At 38.6% G+C, this 22,692-nt stretch overlaps 1 protein-coding gene across 1 annotated transcript; it reads right to left on the bottom strand.

Moving 5' to 3' along the window:
• Positions 1-8,247: 8,247 nt before the first annotated feature.
• Positions 8,248-22,576, bottom strand: LOC124141228 (polycomb group RING finger protein 3-like). The gene is made up of 8 exons (XM_046509167.2): positions 22,477-22,576; positions 19,771-19,892; positions 18,547-18,643; positions 16,976-17,031; positions 15,924-15,989; positions 14,969-15,204; positions 12,628-12,708; positions 8,248-11,695 (listed from the first exon to the last, which is right to left on the bottom strand). Exons 2-8 carry the CDS (start codon positions 19,877-19,879, stop codon positions 11,648-11,650), a joined length of 693 nt encoding a protein of 230 aa, XP_046365123.1. The 5' UTR covers positions 19,880-19,892; positions 22,477-22,576; the 3' UTR covers positions 8,248-11,647.
• Between the last annotated feature and the right edge of the window lie 116 nt (positions 22,577-22,692).

Here is a 22,692-nt window from a genome sequence, read left to right as displayed (position 1 = left end):
ATTCCAGTACCATAAATACCCTGGACCCATTTGACACAGTAACTTCATCTTGAGCTAATTTAAATGACTAAATTACTCCGTTGAGCAAAAGAAATTCAATGCGAAGTCAGTGGCAAACAAGAGTGAGATGGTGATGTGATGTACCGAAGCTAAGGTGGTGTATATGCTAGACAACGGTACGAGTGAGTGAGTGAGTGAGTGAGTGAGTGAGTGAGTGAGTGAGTGAGTGAGTGAGTTGGGTATAACGCCGCTTTTAACACTATTCCAGTTATATCACGGCGTGTCAGCTTAATGTGGGAGGAAAGCCCGAAGTGATGCAGGTCTCGGACGTTTACCACTTCAGTGAACCCCGCGAGCACGGGCATGGTGCTGACAAACCTAGAAAAATAATCCGGGCGAACCGGGATTCGAACCCACAATCATAGGTTTCTGGCGTGCCCAAGGGACCCAACTCTGCACAGCGAATCGCGGCGCCTTAGACAACTTGGCCACCCGTGCCCCCGATAATGATACGAGAAAACTAGATGGTGATGTCACTGCATGAACAAAACTATGGTGTCAAATGGGTCCAGGGTATTTATAACAGAATCGAGATACCTGGGCCCACTTGCACAAAGCGATCTTAACACTAAGATAATCGTAACTCCCATACTTTAACATAGGAATACAATAGTCGTAGCGCTAAGATCGCTTTGTGCAAGTGGGCCCTGGATAATTGACAATGGACTACAACCAGAGCATGTTATATTCTACATACAAAGTAATCATTGCGATCCCATGTTGAATATGATCTGCTCATTTGGATGATATGATGGACCTAAGGTAGTTAAAATCATGGTTGATAAAAACATTGGTCAAAGACGCTGGGCCCTGATAAATATAGGTGTCAATTCATCAACAGTATCATGAGGAGAGAACCAACAACTCATTCAAGAGCAGCTAGTGAGAAGTCATAAGAGGTGCGGTTTGGATTCAGATAGGTGTCAAAATCTTCAATGAATATTTTCTCGGCAAATAGCATTATTCTGAAATTTGACCTGCAGTAAGCCATTAGCTGTAAGATTGGTTTTCTCGACTTGCTTGCTCTCAACTGACGTCAATATCAGAGCACTGCTGACATCAAATTGCAAAGAGTAATCATATTTGTTCCTAAATGAATGCTTGCTTCTATCTGGTAGCACCCAGTGGGCCACCCATGACAGGTGTAGCTACATACAGGGGAAGGTCATGTACAGGGGTATATATAGTGGTTTTGATAGCTGATAATTTGTTAAAGTTTCATCGTCTATTTTGGTGTCCAAGAGAGACCTGTGTGTATACAGACTCATAAAATTAAATGCCATACATATTGGGACGTTTGTGATTTTTTAAGTATAACCCCCAAAATGAAAGACCGGTTGCTCATTGACCAACACATATTTCTTTGGTGATTTTAAGCAAGATTTCCAGAGACTTTTTTGGAAAGTTTGGAATAATTATTACCTTTTATAACATTAAGTACGTGAAAAATCACTCTCGACACATACAACATGTACAAACATGAAATATTAAAAACATATCTACATGCCTGTACTGTACAAACTGTTGTAAGGCGACCCATGTTTCTCAAAGCAGTAGTTAGTAGGTACAGTTTGATGCCATTTCACACACGGGACACAATGGGCTTCACATTGTAGCCATGTCTGGAATTGAGCCCTGGCTACTGGCGCGACCCGTGAACGCTTTAACCATTAGGCTACCCCACTGTCCCTTATCAAAGAGTGAGTGAGTATGGTTTTACGCCGCTTTTAGCAATTTTCCACCAATATCACGGCTGGGGACACCAGAAATGGGCTTCACATATTGTACCCATGTCAGGAATCTAACCCGGGTCTTCGGCGTGACGAGTGAGCGCTTCAACCACTAGGCTACCCGACCACCCCGCATCAAACAGACCTAACTGAATCAATGTGGGGTGTGTGAGTGAGTGAGTATGGTTTTACGCCGCTTTTAGCAATTTTCCACCAATATCACGGCTGGGGACACCAGAAATGGGCTTCACACATTGTACCAATGTCGGGAATCGAACCCGGGTCTTCGGCGTGACGAGCGAACGCTGTAAACATTAGGCCACCCGACCGCCCGAATCAATGTGGGGAGTTGTGCAAGTTTTATCATGGGCTTTAATAACTAGGCTCTCCTCTGACTCCCTCATCCATGTAGTACAGCCTTAGAAATTGGAACTAGTCCTGTAGTCCTTGCCAAACTGTCCATTAAGCTCAGGTATCATAAGGACTAGTAAACATTTGCCATTTTTATGGGTTTTGCTAGAGGTTATCATCATAAGTACAAGTGGACTAAAAATATTAGTTTCAATAGCTGTATTACCAACTTAACAGGTTAAATTGATACAAGACACCAACTGAAGTCAATCTTACTTTTCTCAACAGCACAAAATTCTTTGGTCATTTAATAACAGATTATCTGTCCAGGAAAAGACACAAAGGTTAAGCATAAGCATAGATTGATGGAACACAATATGGAGCTCATAATTCATCAATTTTGAATTCTCAAATATTTGATAAGAAAGCCAAACAACTATCTGAGGGTCAATTAGGTCAAAGGTGAGGTGCTGCCTACACTTGTCAGCCAATCAAATGAGAGAAGACAAACAAGACACTATCATTGGTCGAGATGGTTCATACTCCTCTATGGTTGAAAGTTGGTGCTTCTGGTGAAAACATTCAAAGAAGGATCTACTCAAACAGATCATCATATAAAAAGAAGATGTCTGATTGCACAACAGAGGGTTTCTGCCATCCATCTCATTGGTTGATTGTGTTCCATCCAGCCATTGGTTCTTCTCTAGATTCAAGAACACATAAATAATCAAATTTTGACTGCAAAAAAAGAAGTTTTGACAAACTGGTGGTGAAAACAAAGATCTGATTGGCTTCACTTCTAACATAGTATATTTTCTCCAAGCAATGAATAGAAATTTCAAGTATTGAAGAACATTCTGCAAGTGCAAATAATTCTCCTGTAGCAAGTTAGAAAATGGAAGAGGGTCTTATAAGTAGATTAAAACCTTTGTCTCAGAAGATACATGTTTCTTCCTTTCTCACAACAGGAGAACAGAACCAGCAAAATACATATGAACAATATATACTTCAAGCATATCATATAGAGCACTGTTTCAAATCATAATGTACATCTTATGCATTTCTTTGTACAAAATATACAAACTAATATTAGAAAAGAATATAATACAATCACTCACGCAAGGGTCATGGCACGAGACCACAACCTATTAAAAGGTTGTCAGTATCGTTCGTTGGAACATGTCCTATGTAAATGGTACCTGGCTGTATTTGCAGCAGTTCCGCAGTATCAAAATCATCTGCTTGATCTCTTGGACATAATCAATCTCAGAGGAAATAGTGTAACACTTTCCTAACAACGGTTCATGGTTAAGTTTGAAACTGTTTAAAAAACCCAACTTTGATGAAATTTGTTTTGTGTTTCAAGTAAAGCTGATCTGAGACAAGTTCAGAAAATATGTTCAGTAAGCATTTAAATAATTTATTTTATTACTAGATGGTAATTAATGATCTTTGGAATTCACTTAAAGTTCTTAAATTTGTTTCGATATATTTCAAATCTATTTTCCACCCTGTGTCCTTTCAATGACAACAAAAGTGACAAATATTGTCAAAAAGTAATCCATTCAGCAACAATCACATCCCAGTTTCAAACTTTGCTTAACACTTATTTTACTTCAACAATTCCCTCTATCAAAACCTTCGAACAAATATTTTGAGGTAATCATTGTATTAATTTGTTCAAATGCCATTTTTCATATAAATACCACACGCAGAAAGAATCATATACACAGGTTCTTGAACAAAACATGATCAGCATGGACAGAGTCCTTAGTGTAGGAAATAGGGCAGCCTTCAATTAAATGTAATACATTCAAAACATACATAAATCTATGGTAAAGTATGGGAGTTCTGATCACCTTAATGCTAAGAGCCCACTTTTAGGAGCAGGGTAGAGGTCCGTGGTGGACATTTTGAAGTTGGTGCTTCATAGAGGCATATGGAATTCAGCTTCTGTAATCCTTACATAATATTTGAGAGCTATTTCTTAACAGTTTGTGCCAAAACCTTTTGTCCACAAACATGGCCCTTGACATCATTTTCAGTTCATTTTAAAGATTATCATATGGCATTAGCTTATCTTATCAGACCGAGCAGAATTTTACTAGACTTGGGCTTTGGACTAGTTGCTAACGTCACAGACTGCTTAACCTTCATCAGAGCATTAAAGGCAGAGATCCATACTGCGTTTGTCATATCTTGTGTCTCAATGTATCAGGTCGGCTTAAACAAATAAAAGAATTGGTTCTCAGGCAATGACTTTTGAAAATATAGTGCGCATGGGCAGTGTTTTTGTTTTTGTTTTTTGTTATTCAAACTAGTACGTAATCAAATAAATAGTTGTGTACCATCAACCTGGGAAAGGGCCTACCAACATAAACAAGCATACAAACTCTTATTGCCACCATTACCTTAACACGAGATGCGTAGTAAAGCAGTCCGCATGTGAAGGGAAGTATTGTTAGTAAGTATTAGGATTTTAAATTACTTTTTGTAAAATGGAAATAAATCAAAACGTGCCTCCGACTTTCTGATGATGCGGGCAGTGCCTGAGAACCCAGACTACCGTATTATTATTTTTTAACCTTAACAAGCAGGTTTCCATGTCACGTATTATCCTGAACTTAGATACAGTCCTGTTGTCTCAAAATTGGAGGTGTTTAAATCATAGTCCAGTCCTCGCTAACTCTTACTATATTTATCACTATTAGAACTTGGAGTGAGTGAGTGAGTTTGATTTAACGCCGCTTTTAACAGTACTCCAGTTATATTGCGGTGTGTCAGCTTAATGCGGGAGGAAAGCCTGAAGCGATGCAGGATATGTGAAAATCCTAGTCCAGTCCTCGCTAACTCTTACTATATTTCTCACTATTAGATGGGTCATGTAACCTGGCGGGGGAAGTTTGAAACACACAACTTAGCACAAGTTAGGGTTTGTAACCAGCATAATGGCCTAAACACAATATGGCCTCTGCAACTGATTCAGTGAAACATCTTCAACCAGGGAGGTAGTGGCTGATGGCTAGGTCATGGCGATAATAAGTATGATGAGTTCGAGATGGTTTGACCGTTAGGAATATTGGGAATACCTTGCACAGCGACTCTTGTGTGGAATTGAACCTGTGTATGAGTGAGTGAGTGAGTATGATTTACCCCGCTTTAAGCAGTATTCCAGCAATATCTGGGGACACCAGAAATGGGCTTCCCACATTTTACTCATGTCGGGAATCGAACCCGGGTCTTCGGCGTGACGAGCGAACGCTTTAACCACTAGGCTACCCAACCGCCCCCTGAACCTGTGTATGAAGAGCCAACACTTCAACCACAAGGCTATTGATCATATTGACAGAGAAAGCTTAAAACAAGAAAAAATTGGTCTGGGCAAAAATTAAACATTTTTCCACTTACAATTTATTTTTTCAAGTCATTGTCCAAGATTGTATTGTTTGTCTTGCAACAAAGATTTATCATACAGTCCAGAGCTATTGTGGCATGGTGCTTTTGTGGATGACCACTGATAGACTTTACATGGAAGATTGAGATTGTTGCCTGTGAGAATAATGAGGATGTATTTCTATATATACAGCAGCTTTGTGATGGTATAAATATACAAAGTGACACATAACATGGTATCAGGTACTACATGTTATATGAATGGATGAACTGTGATTCAAGTGTACAATGAACAATGCCACACATAACAGGTTTGAGAAGATTCAGACCAGTTAGCATCTGCCAACAAAAAGAAAACAAAAATGGTAAGCATTCAATCTCATTAAAATCATAACCTTAACTTCAAACCTATACCTCATTCTAACTAGTTCTGAAGACTCTTTACCAGACATGAGAACAGCAAAATTTGTTTTTGGTGGGACATCGTGAATCTAGGGAGTTTGGTTGCATGACCTCCTCCACCCCCCCCCCCCCCCCCCCCCCCCCCGCCGAAATTATTAAAAACAAGGATTAAAATAAGTGAATTTTACATCATTCTGAGAGGAAAAATCCTGGATTTACATGTAAAAATTGAGGAAAATTCTCATGCATACTTTATAGGAGGTACTGCATGGTGCAGCCTGGGCCTAGTCGAACATTCAATCATAATGAAATAAGCATGGGGTTTTCAGCCAAATTCAGACACCTCCATGCTGACTAGAAAGTTCCCCCAACTTGACTTTCTACTGTAGATTTGACATACCTTTACACAGAGACATATCACATCTAAGTTCTATGAGACTGTATAAGTATTCAAGGTAAAATAACTACAATCATAACAGTTAACAATCATCACAAATTTGGAATATTGGCAACTGAAATAGTCTACACTTTTGGCAATCGCTAGTCCTTCTATTATTAAACACAAAGTAATTGTAAGGAAATTAACCTACTCTAAGTAGTCTGTTCTGATCCATCCAGATACTTATATAGACACAAAGGCCCATTATGTTTAAAAATAAAATAAAACCCATGTTATGTGGGGCATAATACCTAGCTACGACAGGTTGGAGTGTTATAAGTTATGAACACAAATATCATAGCAACTGCAATAAATTATCATCAGGCCAAAAAAACATATGTGTTTCCTATTTCAGCGACACCAAAAACAGGGTAGGAGGTAAGGTTTACATTTTACTTTTCCTTTGAAAAAGATAAATAATTTGCACTATGTCAGATAAAGCCTGTTTTGAAATTAAGAAAATGACTATCTTATCTATAGTGAAACGCCCAAAATTACTCTCGTTGCATTAACTCAAGACAATATAGGGATGCTGATAAAAGCTATGGCGCCACTCGAGAAAAGAGATGATCCTCATCCAGATGACAGTTGACCTGGAAACGGGAAATACACATATTTTTGTTTTGGGCCCGACCAACCACATCCTCAGTTCAATGCTGTTCTAGATTGACACTACTGGGAAAGCACTTTCAGATTTCCTCTGATTATATGCATATAAATAAATAAAATACGGAGTAAAGACAATCAGCTGGAGAAACGAAATAATGCTAAACCAAATTGCACTTGCATTACAAATGTCAATCAGTAGTGGACTTTAAATGTAAATGCAAATAAGAACAGTCAAATTCATAATCATGTTGGTTGAGTTGATATGATGCCTTTAACAGTGTCAGCTAGCAACTAGGGGTGAAACGATACAGCAAGGCCACGATACAATACATATCACGATACGCATATTCACGTCAAACTGCTTGGAAACTTCTTGACTACAATATTTCAGAGCAGGTTAAAAAAGAACAGCTAGCTGTGGACACAGTGAAGTTGAAATGCTTACACTAATTACACTACATTTTGCAATTTTTGACCGCCGAAAACACTGGGGGGTCACTACAAGAGTAGTACATGACGTATTTTAGCAAGTGTATCGTCTAGTATCAATACAGAAAAATACACATTATGTATCGTATTGTCGCATGAAACCTAACGATGTACCATGGTCATAGACATATCGTTTCACCCATACTAGCAATATGTTTTAAGACGATGGAGAAAATCAAGCTATGTTATTTGTAGAAAACCTGACAAACTAGATTAACTACCCAATAATTACAATTAGTTATATCACTGCCAATCAGCTTAATGTGGGAGGAAACCCTGAAGTGATGTAGGCCTCAGATGTTTACCATTTTGGTGAAACCACCGAGCACAGGTATGTTGCTGACAGACCTAGAAACATAATCAGGGCAAACTGGGATTCAAACCCACAATAATAGGTTACAGGTATACCCAGGGGACGCAACTCTGGACAGCGACAGACAACTGAGCCACCTGTGCCCTCTATTCCTGGTGTAAAAAGAATATATTGCCTGACACTACTATAAACTAGACACTGTTATCTACCCCATAAATAAGTAAATAAGTGCAACAATAATTAATGCCACAGACAATTCATCAGTGTCGTCAAACAGTACATACAACTACATGAACAATCTTACCTATCTGTTTGCATTGTTTAGAGGCTGCCAATAATGGTTGAATTAGGGTTGCTATGATCGAATGATGTTTTCAGGATAACAACCAAGACCTAGTTGTATCAAACTTCAATGACATGTCAACTTGTCATCAATCCTCTACTAACTAATGTGCCATTAAACCTGGTTGGATCAAACTCTTAATGACCCCATCCGTATATTAACATGCCCAATACGTGCCAATACACTGATAAAATGCAGGCGTCCGATACAAAACTTTGCGTTTTGCATTGAAACCTCAAGACACTGTTCATAATATGACATTTTGTGCAGAAATGATACTTTTTGGAGTTAAAGAGAACATAAAAAACAGAAAGTGTTCGATTTACTTTTACTTAAAATTCTATATTATTAGATGCAAATTCCAAAATACAAAACCTTTTTTTCATGTTTATAAAAAGGAAGCTTTTTTCACAATACAACATTGAAAAAGATATTGCTTTCAAGACAGGTAATCAGCAAAAATTCTATGGTGCTTGGATGCTCTATCATAAACTTTTCGAAAATGAGTAGCTTTCATTTTAATTTTAGTTTTGTACTTAAGACTTTAATGTTTGAGACCATGTACTTACCTGCACTGCAATATATGGTACTTAAGATTTTAATGTTTGAGACCATGTACTTTCCTGCACTGCAATATATGATATATAAACTTTAATAGTTTATGCACACTTGAAATATGCAGTATGTTTGTATTACTAGAGTGACAGTAACTTCTTTTAAAAAAAAAAAAAAAATGAAAAAATAAGAAGAAAGAAACCTCAAGACACAAAGTACATCACAAAATGAACATCAGAAAAGATGCATTTGGCTATTACGTCTTACCAAACTTTCGCAGATAGGATTGATTGTTTCTTGTTTAATGCCGCATTCAGCAATATTCCAGCTATATGATGGCGGTCTGTAAATAATCAAGTCTGAACCAGACAATCCAGTGATTGATATCATGAGCATCGATCCCTGCAAATGGGATATGATGCCATGCATCAACCAAGTCAGCGAGCCTGACCACCCGATCCCATTAGTCACCTCTTACGAAAAGTGTAGTTGCCTTTTACGGCCTTTTGCTGAAGACCTATTCTCACAGATATAAAGGAGAAAGTGTTTATTTGCTTAAAAGGAATTGTCGGAACATAAGGAAAGAATACAATATTTAACTTATACTTTAATGAAATCTTCATACTTAGTTAATGATAAGTTTAATGCCACCCTTGTCCAACCCATTTTAATGCCAACATTAACTCATGAAACAATAAGAAGGCAATGAACCATCAGTGAACAAAGGTTTGATACAACCAGGTCCTGGCCATTGGCTATGGCCAGTTTAACATGGAGAAGTAATGAACAAAATGTAAACTGTACATGAATACATGACATAGACAAGTCCTGAAAACAGAATCTACTGGTTGACTTGGTGAATAGATATGCCACATATACAATGATATATGACTAATGAGTGTCTCTTGATTGAGGACTATGTGTTCGACTGTCTTGGCAATGGTTGAGCGTAGATATGGGATATCACTTGGATTGTTTTACAACACTGGTTTCCTTTAAGGACCTACAAGTCTCGTTTCTCCACTTGTGTCACCCAGCTGGTTGGAGGTCATGCTGACTTATGTTTTTTAACATGCTGTGAAGTGGCACAGCGTTCAGGACCACCTCCTGGTCCATCATTTCTGTATCTGTGTGATAGGACTCCTTTGACAGAGATAGACTCTTGGTGCCTCTGGTCGGTCGGCTTCCACAGAACACCACCACACTAGCTGCTAACACCACAGCGGTAACAGTACTTCCATAGCCTTTTGTAATGTGCCAACTCTGTTACCAAGAACATGATGACACTGGTTAATTCCTTTATGTGCCATCAGCTGTGTAAACCCAACCCACCTGGAAAAGAACCTTGATAATCTGCATGGATCGGCTGTTTTGTAAAGATCCACCTTAAAGAATGGGACTTATGATCATCTTAGCGCTATGATTGTCATAAGTCTGTGACAAAGAATGGGAGTTATGATCATCTTAGCGCTATGATTGTCATAAGTCTGTGACAAAGAATGGGAGTTTTGATCATCTTAGCGCTATGATTGTCATAAGTATGTGATAAAGTATGGGAGTTATGATCATCTTTGCGTTATGAATGTCATAAGTCTATGTTAATAAATTGGGAGTTACGATCCTCTTAGCACTATGATTGTTCTGTGAAAACAGCACTAGTTTCTTAAAACCAGTCTGTTATGCAAATTTGGGCACAAACAAAATTACTTCTAAGGCATTGAGTTAATGATAAGTGCCTGTGGGTTAATTTTCTGTTTAGCATGCAGAAATGTTTGTATGTGGAAAATTTTGATTTAAGATGAAGAACGTAGAATTCTCTTTAGCCCGTTGATCATCATGTGGTGTCCAGTATAGCAGGATATGTTTAAACAAGGTTCTTTCTTACACAGTGTGGTCCTTCCCTGGCCGTGAACAGACAGTCACTCTCACAGAAATACCAAGTCTGAGCTAACAATGTCAATACATCTATCTACACTGGCACAATATTCACTGATTCGTTTTGGTTCTGTTTGCTCCTCATTATTTGGCCACCATATCACGAGATCACAATCAATCAACATGTTGTCACCATGTAGGCCACACGATCCAGTGATCAGCATCCAGCAACCACTGATGTCCGTATCTGCCAGGTACACGTCTTTATGGAATAGTCAACAGTGATACTGTCATGGTTAAATGAAACAGCCACAAAGGCCAATATGATCCCCTGAACTCTTCCATGTTCATTGTGTTCACTTACGATCATGTTCACTTATGATCCTTCTGTGCCCAGAAAGCAGGAGAAATATAAAACATTTTCTGGATATTTGACATTAGAAGGGTTAACAACTGCTGAACCCGGATGAACAACCACTATGACTGCGGATTCTTGTGGATGCACTCACCGATCGGAATCGTCAGGTTTTATGGATCAAGGGGAGAGCACTCCACTTCAATTCTGATCTAAATCAAGGGAGATATCTTTGACAATACACTTCTGGATTAGTCAAGAATGTTGATGCCATAGTACACTAAAACTTATTTTTTTAATGCCAATAGTCATAAATCCTTCCTTGATCAGAGATACGGTGGGAAGAGATAATTTTATCCAGCTCAGCAGCTTTTCATTAATAAGACAGTCGGGCATAAAAAAAATGGCTTCACAAATCACATCCTTCCAAGCATTCTGGGTCACCTGAATGCTGAGCAAGCACATTGTCTATCCCTCACAATCCAGAGAGTTAATCCAATGTTATTTTCCATGAATCTCCTCGTCAGTTGTGAGTTGATGGTTGAATCAGGGGAACATGAGGACCAGTGAGGCTGCGCTCCTCCTCCGAGCCACCTGGCTTTGGTTAGTGAGTCAGGAGGTGATGTGATAAAGCTATAGTCTTTGCAACGCTGGAAGAAACACCCCAGTTTGTAGGATCAGCCGCCGAGTTCGCTGCAGGTCAAACGTGAGGCCGTTCCTCCCAGTCACATAGTCATAACTCAGTCATTCTCTGTCGGTAGTGTAGAGTGAGGGGGGCATCCTGCAACAAACACGTCACAACCTGACACTTTGTGAATACATGACCTTTGGTTGTTTAACGCCACACTCAGCAATCCTTCAGCTAAACGGTGGCAGCCTGTAAACAAACTAGCTTGGACCAGACGAATCAGTGATGATATCATCATCACAATGAGCTACAATCCACTTCATTGAGGTACACTGACACACTTTCAAAGAAATAACATCCTGAAAATTTGTGAATAAATGAGGTTTGTTCTACGCCACTCAACAATATTTCAGCCTTATGACGGAAAATAAACAAGCCTGGACTCAACAACCAAGTGTTGATATCATGAGCAAAAATACACTTTATCAAGGTATGTTGACATGCTTCAATATAGGCACACCTACGAGCCACAACTCTGAATAGCAAATTTAGATTGGTTGGTTGGTTCGTTGTTTAACGCCGCACTCAGCAATATTCCAACCATATGACGGCGGTCTGTAAATAATCGAGTTTGGACCAGACAATCCAGTAATTGATATCATAAGCATCGATCGACACATTGGGATCGATGACATGCTTCAACCAAGTCAGCGAGCCTGACCACCTGATCCCGTTAGTTGCCTCTTACGACAAGCATAGTCGCCTTTTACGGCAAGCATGGGTTGCTGAAGACCTATTTTAGGTACTCACTTCCTGGTGTGGATAAAGCCACACACATGTAGTTGTCTAAAGGACCAGTACAAGAGTGAGTGAGTGAATGAGTGAGTATGGTTTTACGCCGCTTTTAGCAATATTCCAGCAATATCACGGCAGGGGACACCAGAAATGGGCTTCACACATTGTACCCATGTCGGGAATCGAACCCACGTCTTCGGCGTGATGAGCGAACGCTTAAACCACTAGGCTACCAAACCGCTCCCCAAGTACAAGAAGAGAACAGTGTGTAATAAATGGTGTCTACTTACTTTTGATCTCCATCTCGTGACCGATACAAATTTTAACGTGTGATCTTTTCCAAGTAATTCTTCATTGCACAATATATCAACCTGCAATCAATGGAACAATCATCAGTGTCAAACTATTTTCCATGTAACTCAAAATAGGGGAATCAAACCTAAGCTTTGGTGTGACAAGCGAATGCTTTAACCACCGCCCCTTTTAAGGGCAAGTAAAGTCAACATAGCAACTTGGCAGACCTTAATACTTTATGGCATACATAATTACAAATGCTTGACCAAAGTTACATTTGAAAATCGGAAATAATGTTAAAAACAAACAACATGCGAAATTGTCCCCCGAACAAAAATTATCCTTCAGTAAGGGGAGGGTGGTGTCCATGCAGTGTGCCTGTTGGTTCAAGGGGGATCTTTCAACTTGACCTGCACCTAAAGTTATAAGTACAAATTCACCCGAGCACAGATGGTTAAGACAATAGGGGATGAAGGGGGGCCTCTCATATAAGACAAGTAATGGTGAATATCTCACAAAAACATAATGACACAACTAATTTGTGAACTCAATTCACATACACTGTACTGAGTGAAAACGTTTAAAAGGCTAAAAAAAATAATAATGGCCTTGGTACTCAGGCACTGCCAACATCATCATAAAGTTCATTGCACGTTTCGTTTTTGTTTGCATTTTGTGTTCAAGTATTAGGATTTTTATATTGTTTTCAAAATGGAAATAAAAACAAAACTTTATGATGATGCAGGTGGTGCCTGAGAACTAAGACTTTTATTTTTCTTCGCCAAATATATCAATGAGTGAGTGAACATATTAACCATTCAGTACAATTTGGGCTATAAAAGGAATTACAGACAAGAAACTATTCCACTGTGACAAATGCGCAGGTTTACACTTTATTCCCAATTCTAAGAGGGATCCACACTTGTTTTTTGCCAGATACAAGTTCAGGACTTTGTCATGAAGCACAATTATATGTCTCTGGGCAGTGAGACGACGCCACATCTCAAGGGGTGGCATCCAAATATGTACAAATTCATTGAGATGCTGCAGGTTGTGCAGCATACTACTGGGATCAGAATCCAGGTAGTTCGATGCCACCCAAGAAGAAGAATTGAAACCTAGACTATGCCCATGAGAGGAGAAGAGACAACATCTTGCCAACCAGAAACCAGTGAACGATTATCACAATGCTGTTTCACATCTGGACTGTGAATTATGTAAATGGAATTGTTCAATGTGACATTAAACAAATAAGACAATATTTAATACAGTGCTCATTCTTTTTATCAATTGTTTATATTTTAATGTGAACAAATGCTGAATGTATGCTTAAACAAACACCATGGGGATTATCCTTTGGACAGCTGCTGGACAAGTACAAACTCACCATTGTTAGTGATAAAAAGCTTGTTACAGATATAAACAGAGCTTCAGATAAGCTGTGTATCTGCGTAAAATACGCATCAGAAATGCAGAAATATGCAGTAAAATAAAATCCAAGTGTATCAAATACGCAACGAACATTACAGATACGTTACAAAAATAAAACTTGTGTGTATCATCAAAATATTGTGAAGTAACCCTGCATATTCGATTCGCAAATCAGCAACTTATTTTGAAATTATAAACGAGCATTCCGTCAACCTTGCCAAACCCCACGATGACAGTTACATCATGATCATTTGCCATCACACTTTCTTGTGGAAGTATCGTGGTAATTTTTAGTCCTATAAAGCTCTCGAACCCACACGACACCAGTTTGCAGGGACTAGATGAATGGAGTTTTTAAATATTTAACTTAAATACCCACATGTGTAAAAACTAGTGGGTAACAGAAATTTGAATACCCAGATAGAATTACTGATACCCAATGATTTTAAAATGCATGGGTAAAATACCCACAACACCAAAAGCTTAACTGGAGCTCTGTATAAAGTTATTTCAATTAATCACAATGTCAAGATCAAAGGTTGTTTTACACTCAACAACACAAGCAATGTTATTTTTGTAGGATTAACAGAAAGAGCAACACTTTGACATTGACGGCTTTGTATCTGCTTGGCCATATATCAGCAAATGAAAACATTAGTTATGCAGCGCTGCACTGGTAGCTTTGGCAACTCCCCCAAATAGTCTATTTTTGGAATCCAATAAAGGAGCGTGTGATTTCATCACTTTTACTTGGACATTAAAATACTTTCTACAAATATTATACTTTTTTTACTTTATATATCTGGGACAATTGGTTTTCGCAACAAAATTGCAATAAACAAATTCACTTGGATTGCCCTCTAACCATCAGACAGGGTGAACAGGGGGACGGAAATATCAACTCACATCCTTGTATCTCTCCCGTGCATGGTAGACTTTGAGCGCGATGAACTTCTTGAGATGAGTGATGGTAGCCTGGGATGAGATGCGGATGTACTTCCTCTTGAGGTTCTTCATGTGGTTGCCCTTACACTCCAGGCAGATGTTGACCTGCTCGTCGCTACGGTGACAGTCCTGGTCCTCGTCCGGTGGAGGCAGGGTCTGACTCTTCTCAGGTTCTTGGTTTTCTTCACAATTTCCTACTGGAAGTTTTGAAAACAAGATGTGAGTGGGTGGTTGAATGAGTGAGTGGTTGAATGAGTGGTTGAATGGTTGAGTGTATTGAGTGAGTGGTTGAGTGAGAGAGTGGTTGAGTGAATGACTGAGAAAGTGGTTGAGTGAGTGGTTGAATGGTTGAGTGTATTGAGTGAGTGGTTGAGTGAGAGTGAGTGAGTGAGTGAGTGGCCTAGTTGACAAGTTGGCTCATACGAAAAGCATGGGATACTGGGGACCTATTCTCACCCAGAATCCCCAAAGGATTTCATTATTTGGAAGAATTGTACCCGCAGAACATCCATAGAATTATGCATAAGTCTTTTATGTTTTCCTGAAGTTAAGGAAGCAGGATCTTATTTCCGATAAACCCCTGATTGTTTGTTTGTTTGTTTGTTGTTTAACGCCGCACTCAGCAATATTTCAGCTATATGACAGCGGTCTGTAAATAATCAAGTCTTGACCAGACAATCCTGTGATTGACATCATGAGCACTGATTCACGCAATTTGTATCCGATGACAAGCATCAACCAAGCCAACGAGCCTGACCACCTGATCCCGTCAGTCGCATCTTACAACAAGCATGGGTTGCTGAAGACCAATTCTAACCCGGATCTTCACAGGTACCCTGATTGTATCTATAGAACATCAATTCAGAGGGGGAAAATGTATTTTTCTCTTTTGCTTCAGTTCTGAAAGATGGATTACCTGGTGTAGAGTTGGGAGGAGCCTTTCCCATCTTCTTGTAGAAGTCGTTCTGTCTTTTCATCTCCTCTGAAAAGCAACCAAACCAATCAATACTCCTCAACTCCCTGAGACACATACAATGCTGAAAATATAAAACAAATGACTCCAATGCAACGACTTTCAAAATTTGTGCCGATGCCTCCCTTTGGTCTATTTGATTATTATCATGATTAAGTGTGGCAAGTATTTGCATGCAACAAGCACGATGATGAGAACATGTCATTTCTATGTCAAAGATATCTCAATATGAAAGTGTCTATTAACAGTACTCTCTAAAACTAAACTTCATGTATTTATCATATAACTATAAAAATAGATCGGAACAGATAAAGCAAATATATTCCAATGCTTTGTTATCATAAACAAACCATTGTTGCATTAATAAGAGTGAGTGAGTGAGTTGGGTTTACGCCGCTTTAAACAGTATTCCAGTTATATCACGGTGAGTCAACTTAATGTGGGAGGAAAGCCCAAAGTGATGCAGGTCTCAGACATTTTCCACTTCAGTAAAACCCACAAGCACGGGCATGGTGCTGACACACCTAGAAACATAATCGGGGCGAACCAGGATTCGAATCCACAATCATAGGTTTCTGGCGTATCAAAGGGATGCAACTCAGCGAATCGTGGTGCCTTAGACGAATGGGCCACTCGTGCCCCTCGCATTTATAAGACATAATGTATGATCACAGAGGCAGTTTCTTGACATTCTTACAATAGGCCATATTCTGGTCTGCAGACCTTCCATGATTGTAACTGTTGCTGATCATGTGACATGACACACTATCCTTACAAAATGGTCTCCATCACCCTGCTTGACGCCCATTCTCTGTCAGTAACCAGCTGGTAATCAGGATGTAGACGTCATATATACCATGAAACACCTATCGATGATGTTCTTTAGTGTGTCCTTTGTCACATGATCACCAAATGGAGCAGAATGTCCAGTATTAACAATGTAAATATGAAACAAAAAATACACAGGTGTTAAAATTCAAATCATGTGAACTCACTCTCTTGAAGGTTTGGGACCAGCTTGTACACAATGTCCTGCATTGTTCTGTCGAAGCTGAAATTCAAACACATTCTTTGTTTGATGAAATCTAAGGAGGATTGTTAAACCGTGTCAGGTCGAGCATTAAATGATCTCCAGTAGAACTGTGACAGCTGTGTGTAATATGTGTAACGTAGTTGTACAAGTACCAGACAAGCCAGTGGTTAATAGTGTGAGTCATAACTCAACAGTGTCTAATATGTGTAACAAGTGTTTCCGTTCTCCAGAATATACCGGATATTGACCGGTAAAATATGTCTGGGACTGGTACATTTGAGGGATGATGTTACCTGTCTCTGGTAGAAATTTTCATTGAAAAATGCACATCATATCGTGTGAACCTCTGTAAACATTAAACCACTCTGTTTCAAAAGTTGGCGTGTCAATTTTCTGTAGTGATCTTTATGACCAACTTCATATTCACTGTCGTAAAGAAGTGAGATTTTCCGAATGCATACTTGACATATATGTTAAAATGGTGGGTCAAAAGAGGCTATCTGCGATTAGTTGACAAGATAATCACATCACAGAGATAACCACTGCTAAGGGTTGTTTAAGTAGTTTCAAAACTACTGTCGCTGGGCATATTACTACAGGTTTAGAGCAAACCCAGACTTCGCTGTTTTAGCAGCCATAGTCTTAACTGTTCCAGTCAGCAGTGTATCAGCTGAATGTGAGTTTAGCCAACAGAATCGTATTCATGTTGCTAGTCGAATCCCCATCATATATGTCTGAAAAATCCAATGATATTATATCCAGGCCAATGAACCCAACTCTAATACCCTTGCTGTTGCATGCATGAGCAGACGTGTTTTGGCGCATAGTTCTTGACGCGATTCTTGCAGGTTTTAACTCAAACTGTAATGAAACTTTGAAACCTATTCGCAAAATCTGAATGTTTGTCAATTTATAGTGTACACTATTTCACTCTTCCTTTTCATTATGACAGGGGCAACAAAATTCTGAAAGTATGACAGACTGTTCTTACAAGTGTACAGTACTTCACATGAGCCCAATGTTAACAGGTGCACTGTTACATCGGCATGATGACATCATACCTCTCACAACAAATCACTATCAATATGGCTGTTCTAAAACAGGTGTCTCATAAGGTGTAACGATACTAGAGGTGTAACGATACATGGTGGACGCGACCTGATACATATCCAGATACTATGGGTGAGATATGATTCGTATCCTAAGTCCTACAGTACGCAAACAACAACCCTGAATCATCTGTTTATAAATTTCAGAAATCGAAGATGGGATATTGTATGGCAGAAACATATAGGCTAGAGAGCACTGTGAATGGAAATACTTAAGAATATGTCTTTGTTTCATTTAGCATGTTGAGTCTGTTATTATTCATGTTTAACACCAATATAACTTGTAATGTAATGAAATTGTGATACAGGGGTTGTAAATTGCTGTGTTGTATCGTGGGCCTCGTATCGGGATACCAGACCGTGAAGTGGTATCATTACACAACTACTGCATACGAGAATACGAGACATAAATGCCCATATGTACCTGATGTAGTTGAGTGGATAGCTCTGGTGGATGACAAGCCTGCAGTCTGGGCAGGTGTTGTTCTCCTCCAGGTACCGCACCAGGCAGCTCTTGCAAACTGAAACAATCACATTTACGTTATGACAGCCATGGAGACAAATCTTTTTCTGTGGTCATTGACATTGAACTTTCAAAAAGAAGTCAAAATACTAAGTTTACATGTGAGTGAGTAACTTGTGTCAGCAGTATTACTGTCCAAACAAGGTAAACCAGTCACAGATTGGTTGGTTGTTTAACGCCGCACTCAGCAATATTCCTGCAATATTAAAGCAGTCTGTAAACACATTCTGGACCAGAAAATCCAGAGATTGATTTCATATGCATCAATTCAACCGTAATTGGGATACGATGACACGCATCAACCAAGTCAGCGAGCCTGACCACCCGATCCCGTTAGACGCCTCTTACAACAAGCACTATCACCTTTTACAGTAAGCATGGGTTGCTGAAGACCTATTCTAACCCAAATCTTCACGTGTTTCAATCTGTACATGCATAACATGTACATTAGATGCATACATGTACTTCCAATTATGCAGCAATGTCCCCACAGTGTTAACTGTTTACAACATGTCATAATGGGATCTTACATTTAATTACTTGTAAATATAAGATACCTATGTGATAAATCGCAAAGAACAATGAAGAACAAAGTGTGGTTTATTTCACGATAAAACATTGTCTATCATGACGTCATTTCTGGAGATTCACACATGCGCTCACAACTTGATGATGTCGTATGTTTGACAATGTTATTTTTGAGAGGGAGTGTCTAGTGAGTTGTTTCCCATAAATGTAGCAGGGCAATGCAGATAAATGTGATGGCCGAATGATCGCATCCAAAAGCAGGTAGATATGACAATCGGTACTGGGAGAAAAGGTACAGGTAATTGACATGAGGATTGTGAAAATTTGTGGGAAATACCCACCTGTGCATAAAATGGACTTGTCCGACGCTGCGGAGGTCGGATTCTTTTGAGGGAGTCATCATTATTTAAGTAGGGGTTAATACTTTCAAAGCTTGTACAATTTATCATCATCCCTAAAGAGGCTGTACATAATGTTGATATCTCATATAAGAAATAAACGACTCATGGTCATCCTACAATATAACACTGCAGGGAGAATAAACCACTCATTGTTTATTTCTTAAAAAAACCGCAAGTGATTGGACGACATACTTACATGTGTGAAGACATTCTGTGATTGTCGTAGCATCAATCAGATACCCCCTGCACAAACTACATGTGATGTGTTCATTGACTGTCTTCAGTCGGATTTTTTTTTCCATCATTTCGACAACTTCTCTGCAATGAAAATAAAAGATAAACTATAATATCTCAAAGCGGTATTTAGAAGCTTTAGTATCAATAATATAATGATACTGCACAGAGTAAATCCCTTCAAAAATGATACCATTACTATTGGGCAGTTTGGCAAGGACTATAGGACTAGTGCCAATTTTTAACGCTGATCACGGAACATATACTGCAATGAAAGTAAAGGATAAACTATAATATCTCAAAGTGGCTTTAAGAAGTTGTAGTATCAATGAATATGGGGTTGACTTATGGATGTCCTTGTTAATCCATGCAACTTTTCAGTATTTTGCTTGAAAAATGTCTCAGCTATACCAAAATGCCACATTGAAAGAAAAGAAGAAGATTTTTTTTCCATTATTTCGACAACTTCCCTGTAATGAAAGTAAAGGATAAACAATAATATCTTAAAGTGGTATTTAGGAGCTGTAGTACCAACAGTGATAGAATCTAACAGTTTTTAGTCCACTAGTCCTCATAATGATAACATATAGTAAATCATTTAAAAGGGGCAAATTTCTAGTAGTCCTTATAATACCTTAACTATTGGGCAGTTTGACAAGGACTGCAGGACTAGTGCCAATTTCCCATGCTGATCAATGAAAATAGGGTTGATTTATGGAGGTCTATATTTATTCAATGCGACGTTTCAATATCTTTCTTGAAAAAGGTCTTAGCACCTATACCAAAAAGTTGTATTGAAAGAAAAAATAAATTTAAAACTTATCAATCAACCCTGTCTTCATGGACACATGATACATGCAGAAAAAATATATACTGCATCCTGGAGGATGCACAATAATATTCATTGTACCTACAGTGCATCAAGAGCAGTGATGTGTCTGTTATTTCATCCATCAATAATGACCACTGTCCACATGCTCATTGATTCATTCCAGGCTCTAAAGTAATTATCAAGATGTACCTACACAACACCATATCATTACTTTATAGGACCCTCATATTGCTTGCAAGGACCCTTAAAAGTAATTATTGGGGGTCCACTAAGGTGTGCCAGTTAATGAGGGCAGAAAACCCAAATGCAAACCTAAGAGTAAGATGTTTACCCCACTGCCAAAAGCCTAGAGTACAGAGGTATGGTGCAAATAGACAAAGAATCATAGTAAGCAAGTCAAGCAGCATTGGAATCCATAGGACAATATTTAAAATGGGACAAATACAGTAGGAAGCAGTAACAACAGATTTTTAACAATTAAACATATAACAAATTGGGACATCAAACAAAAACAAATGCATTTTATCACCAATTGCATTCCTTCACAATGTATATTTTCTCTCTTCTTTTAATAACATTTAACAATAAGCCAGTTTCAACAGGTAACCCGTGATTAAAAGTTCTTAAGCTCTTAAGACAAATATGTAGGTTAGACGGTAATAACAGTAAATATTGCTCCAAGGGAGGTATCTCTATACATAATATAATAATGGCCTCGAGATGAACTTGCTTTGGAATCTCTCCAATTTTTTAAATAATTTTCATTCAGAAGTGTTTTAACAATGACAAACTGGAGAACCTTAGATAAAACCAAATGTAATTTAAACCTGTAAAGAACAAGCATAGGTAAAGTAGTTAGGAATAATTAACTTCTCTCCTGTGGTAATTGAAGCAGAACCAATATAATACACACTCAACACCCTCAGGCCCAGTAAGGGGTGGGGGGTTGACAGCTTTAATCACCTTTCACTGTATACACAGTTCACAGCAATTACATTCCCATAGGGTATTTAAATAATTACTCAAGACTCACATGATACATTGACAGACCACTGATAGTGATTAATACACAAGCAGACAACATGTTTCACCATAAATCAGTACTGTTTGCTTTATCTATGAGAAGTGTCATATTACACAAAATAATCACATGAATAAACAGGTTCAATTATTTGACTTTACAGTAATGCGGTAGGATGTAAAAGTTGAGTTATTTCTGTCGTCATATTGAATTATCGATACCTTAACTTCAGGGTAATTGCGCTTTTGGTCATGAAGGACTACATTATTAAAAGTGTTTACTGTTCAATGCTTTATTATTATTACACTGAAAAACTCTACCAGACCAAATTACAGTGTTAGTACACACAATTCTTGTAGTCAACATTTTTGTTTCATTACCTACAAAAAAAATCTCATAACTATGTCAGTACATTTATTAAAAGAGCTTAAATTAATCATTAAAATTGTCGTACTTGGAAACAAGACTGATTTGAGACTGCAAAATCATGAGCATTCTTGTAAGAATTCAGTAGAAAAGTATTTCGAAACAGGTCATAATATTCATTACACAAAATAATAATTTATCATGTTCGTGCACAGTACTTATCAGATACATCAAAGGAAACATCAAATTATTGAAAATCGTTAATAAGAGGGGAAGCAAAGGATATTCCATGTACTGTCACGAAATTAGGAGACGTAGTCCACTTTGACGAGCTGCATAAATTGCAAGGGAAACAATGGGTTGTAAGACTTTCGGCCCTGATCAAAACGTCTTCTCGCGCCTTGACTGTAATTTTTCATTCGAAATAAACTGCTCCAATGTCAACCTACCTGCTGATATCTGTCTGCGGTGCCTTCAGTGACCAGACATATTGCGATAATCACAAATGTCAGTCAAAAATCTGCCTCGATCGTCCATGTTTAGAGCTGTAGCAGGCAAAGCCATGAGAGGTGCGTGTTGATTGGCTAAATGAACATTAGACGAGCCAATCAGATGTCTCCTAATATTTACCCAACTTGTTGGCCCCTGCAGGTGCTTGTTTCCTT

The sequence above is a fragment of the Haliotis rufescens genome, unplaced genomic scaffold (genome assembly GCF_023055435.1).
Source record: "Haliotis rufescens isolate VD_foot unplaced genomic scaffold, xgHalRufe1.0.p SCAF_12, whole genome shotgun sequence".
NCBI classification, from domain to species: Eukaryota; Metazoa; Mollusca; class Gastropoda; order Lepetellida; family Haliotidae; genus Haliotis; species Haliotis rufescens.
This window is presented reverse-complemented; position numbering and strand designations above follow the sequence as displayed.

Coding starts and splice junctions, on each gene's coding strand:
- LOC124141228 (XM_046509167.2), bottom strand. CDS start 19,879: ATGATGGAAAAAAAAATCCGACTGAAGACAGTCAATGAACACATCACA. Junction 15,990..16,975: donor GGTCCCAAACCTTCAAGAGA/GTGAGTTCACAT, acceptor GTTGCTTTTCAG/AGGAGATGAAAAGACAGAAC. Junction 11,696..12,627: donor TCACGAGATGGAGATCAAAA/GTAAGTAGACAC, acceptor TGTTTGTTGCAG/GATGCCCCCCTCACTCTACA.